General features: G+C 40.4%; 1 protein-coding gene across 1 annotated transcript in view; it reads right to left on the reverse strand.

Annotated features, from left to right (window-relative positions):
* Positions 1-1,938, reverse strand: part of LOC144972448 (solute carrier family 22 member 6-A-like) — a 15,589-nt gene extending 13,651 nt beyond the window's left edge. Inside the window, exon 1 of the mRNA XM_078913629.1 lies at positions 1,688-1,938. Within this exon, the coding sequence (XP_078769755.1) occupies positions 1,688-1,868 (181 nt within the window). The 5' untranslated portion in view covers positions 1,869-1,938. The remainder of the gene's footprint in view (positions 1-1,687) is intronic.
* Positions 1,939-2,844: the final 906 nt, after the last annotated feature.

The raw sequence follows: 2,844 nt of genomic DNA on the forward strand, positions 1-2,844 counted from the left end.
TATGTTTATATATCATAATATAGTTCTAATCAGTTATCTATACAATATTTAAACACAATACCAAATACCATCCCAATTCACTTTTTTGTGCGGAAATTCCTCTTTCGGCATTGAAATCCTCCGAGTGGTGTCTGAAATACCTGTGAGTCAAATTGAAAATTGGCGTCTCTGCAAATTTTACTATTCTCGTCAAAGTTTCAATGCCCGTATCTAAGGAGTTATCTTTGCCCATTGATTTGACTATGCATGAAAACGGTGCCTCACTTCAAAGTCGATTTTCTCAGAACTTGGTTTTTACACATTCCCTACTTGAAACGATCATATCTCGGCAATGAATAATCCGAATTTTATCAATTTGATATCGAATTTTAAAGCATAAAATAAGCAATGATTGGGTACCAAAAACCCAAAGGTGAAGAATTCGACTTAATACCGTTTCGAGGCGGAGGGTCACAAATGTGTATGGCAAAAAACAATAACAAAGACCCGATTGACGTCAACTTCGTTCTATCTATAGCCCGACACTGACCAAAAAATTTCGTCAAAAGACAAGTTTTGGTCACAAAAGAAAACAAATCATGAATTGTATTCAAGAGGTCAACGAATGGATCACTTGTCCCCTTTAGCACTACTCACAACTCACTAGCCGGTGCGAATACTTAGAAAATCACATCAAACTCTACTCGTGGGTTCTTGCAAAGAGCGTGTAGGTAACGATTGTTATGTTACCAAGAGCTCTCACTTCGCGCTTTTGGTGAAGCCAAGCATCTTCCGTCTTCTACTCGTATTTTCTTCATTGTATCAGTAAGCCTAGCGCGCATGATACACGCGGAGCACACCCACCTCGCTGTCTCGCCTGGCACGCGACAATAGCATTGCGGTTAAGAGAAGTGAGAGCTCTTGGTAACTACGTTACCCTACACACTCTTTGGTTCTAGTGTAGGCTATAGATAGAATGCGCTTGGCCAAGGAGTTCACAACATTGCCATCCGGAAGTATAACGGACCTACACACAAACTCTGTGTAACCATGAACTTTTATAGTCTGGTTAATACAGTTTAGTGAGAACAACTCACAAACGCGGATGGCAAAAACAATAACAAAGGCCTGAGGACGTCATCTGCATACTATCTAAAGATAGTTCGTTTCTTTTTTGCCATCCGCGTTTATGAGTACTGCTCACTGAACTGTATTAACCCGACTATAAACGTTCATGGATACACACATTTTGTGTGTTGGCCCGTTGTACTTCCGGATGGCAATGTTATGAGCTTCTTAGCCAAGCGCATACTATCTATAGATAGAACGAAGTTGACGTTACTCAGGCCTTTGTTATTGCTTTTTGCCATCAGCGTTTATGAGTAATTCTCACTAAACTGTATTAACCAAACTATAAACGTTCGAGGTCACACATAGTTTTGTGTGTTGGCCCGTTATACTTCCGGATGGCAATGTTAAGAGCTTCTTAGCCAAGCGCATACTATCTATAAATTCACTCTCAAAAGCCCCCAGAGAGGGACTCGGAGCAGTGACTTGCAGCCGAGAGCTTCACAAGACCACAAAAGCTGATGTTTAGTATACATACGCTTGTGTGTAAGTTATTAATATTATTATTTTGTACACAGTGTAAGTATTTTATATTTACTGAGACATTTATAATTAAATTCAGAGAGGAATAAAAACTTACCCTCGTCATGGCAATTATGATAATGGAAGAAAACATTATGTTGCTTTGCGGAGAGAAGAGCGACTTCAAAATAAAGTAACAACTGAAGTGTGTTGTTTAGTCTTTTAACCAAGGGGATACACACTTTAGAAAACATTGTGCGGTTTGTGTTACGGAAGAGTAGGCCACACTCACATGGCATACAACTTCACACTACACTCTCACTTTTCGAGCTTGTACCGTGATCGAACGAAATGTAAAAATGCACCCAAGAGTGGGCCCGCATCCTGTCCGTCATTTACACGTTCGAGATGGCAAATAATTAAAATTAATTAAAACCTTCATCTCCCAACTTCAAGACCGACTTCGGCCAATGGGTTTTGAATAGATTATATTCTGTTCGAATATTGATTGCTTGCTTTGTCGTATAGGGGCAGACTTCATCCATGTTGACAGTTAGACAATGGGCATGATCAAAATTACATTTCCATGTGCTCGAGGTCATTGGTCACATTGCAAAATGTGCTCAAAGTGACCTACATAGTGAAAAGTGTTCACAGATGTTGAACTATCTAACATTACGATTGGTCATTGTGTTCAGCTTGACACATGTGTATGTTTACAAATTTCATAAACAAAGCAGCGTGTTTAGATACATTGAGAACTGTCCAATCGTTGTACACCAACCGATCACGTGATCAGTGACTAGGTTGGACGATAACATGAATATAGATCGCTCCCATTTAAAATATACACACTTGGCCCCTTGTGTTAAGAGGCACCCCCCCCCCCCCCCCCCCCCCCCCCCCCCCTTCCTCCTCTCACGCTTTTCAACTGGGGTCCTCATTCATTTCCATCCTCTCACCCCACTATAATATAATATCGCATCACGGATGGAATGTGAAATAATAATAAATTTTAATGCTGCAGTAAAACGAATTTCACAGTCCGTCCCGTAGTTTGAGATGAGGATCTCATGTGAGCCGTGAACCTGGAATTTTGTGGATGAACTCTGTTCCCGTATAGATAGTATGCGATTGGCTAAGAAGCTCACAACGTTGCCATCCGGAAGAATAGCGGACGAACACAAAAATCTATGTGTACCCATGAACTTTTATAGTCTGGATAATACACTTTAGTGAGAATTACTCATAAACGCGGATGGCAAAAAGCAATAA

This window comes from Berghia stephanieae, chromosome 5 (genome assembly GCF_034508935.2).
Source record: "Berghia stephanieae isolate SIO BIC M18660-M18661 chromosome 5, UCSD_Bste_1.3, whole genome shotgun sequence".
NCBI classification, from domain to species: domain Eukaryota; kingdom Metazoa; phylum Mollusca; class Gastropoda; order Nudibranchia; family Aeolidiidae; genus Berghia; species Berghia stephanieae.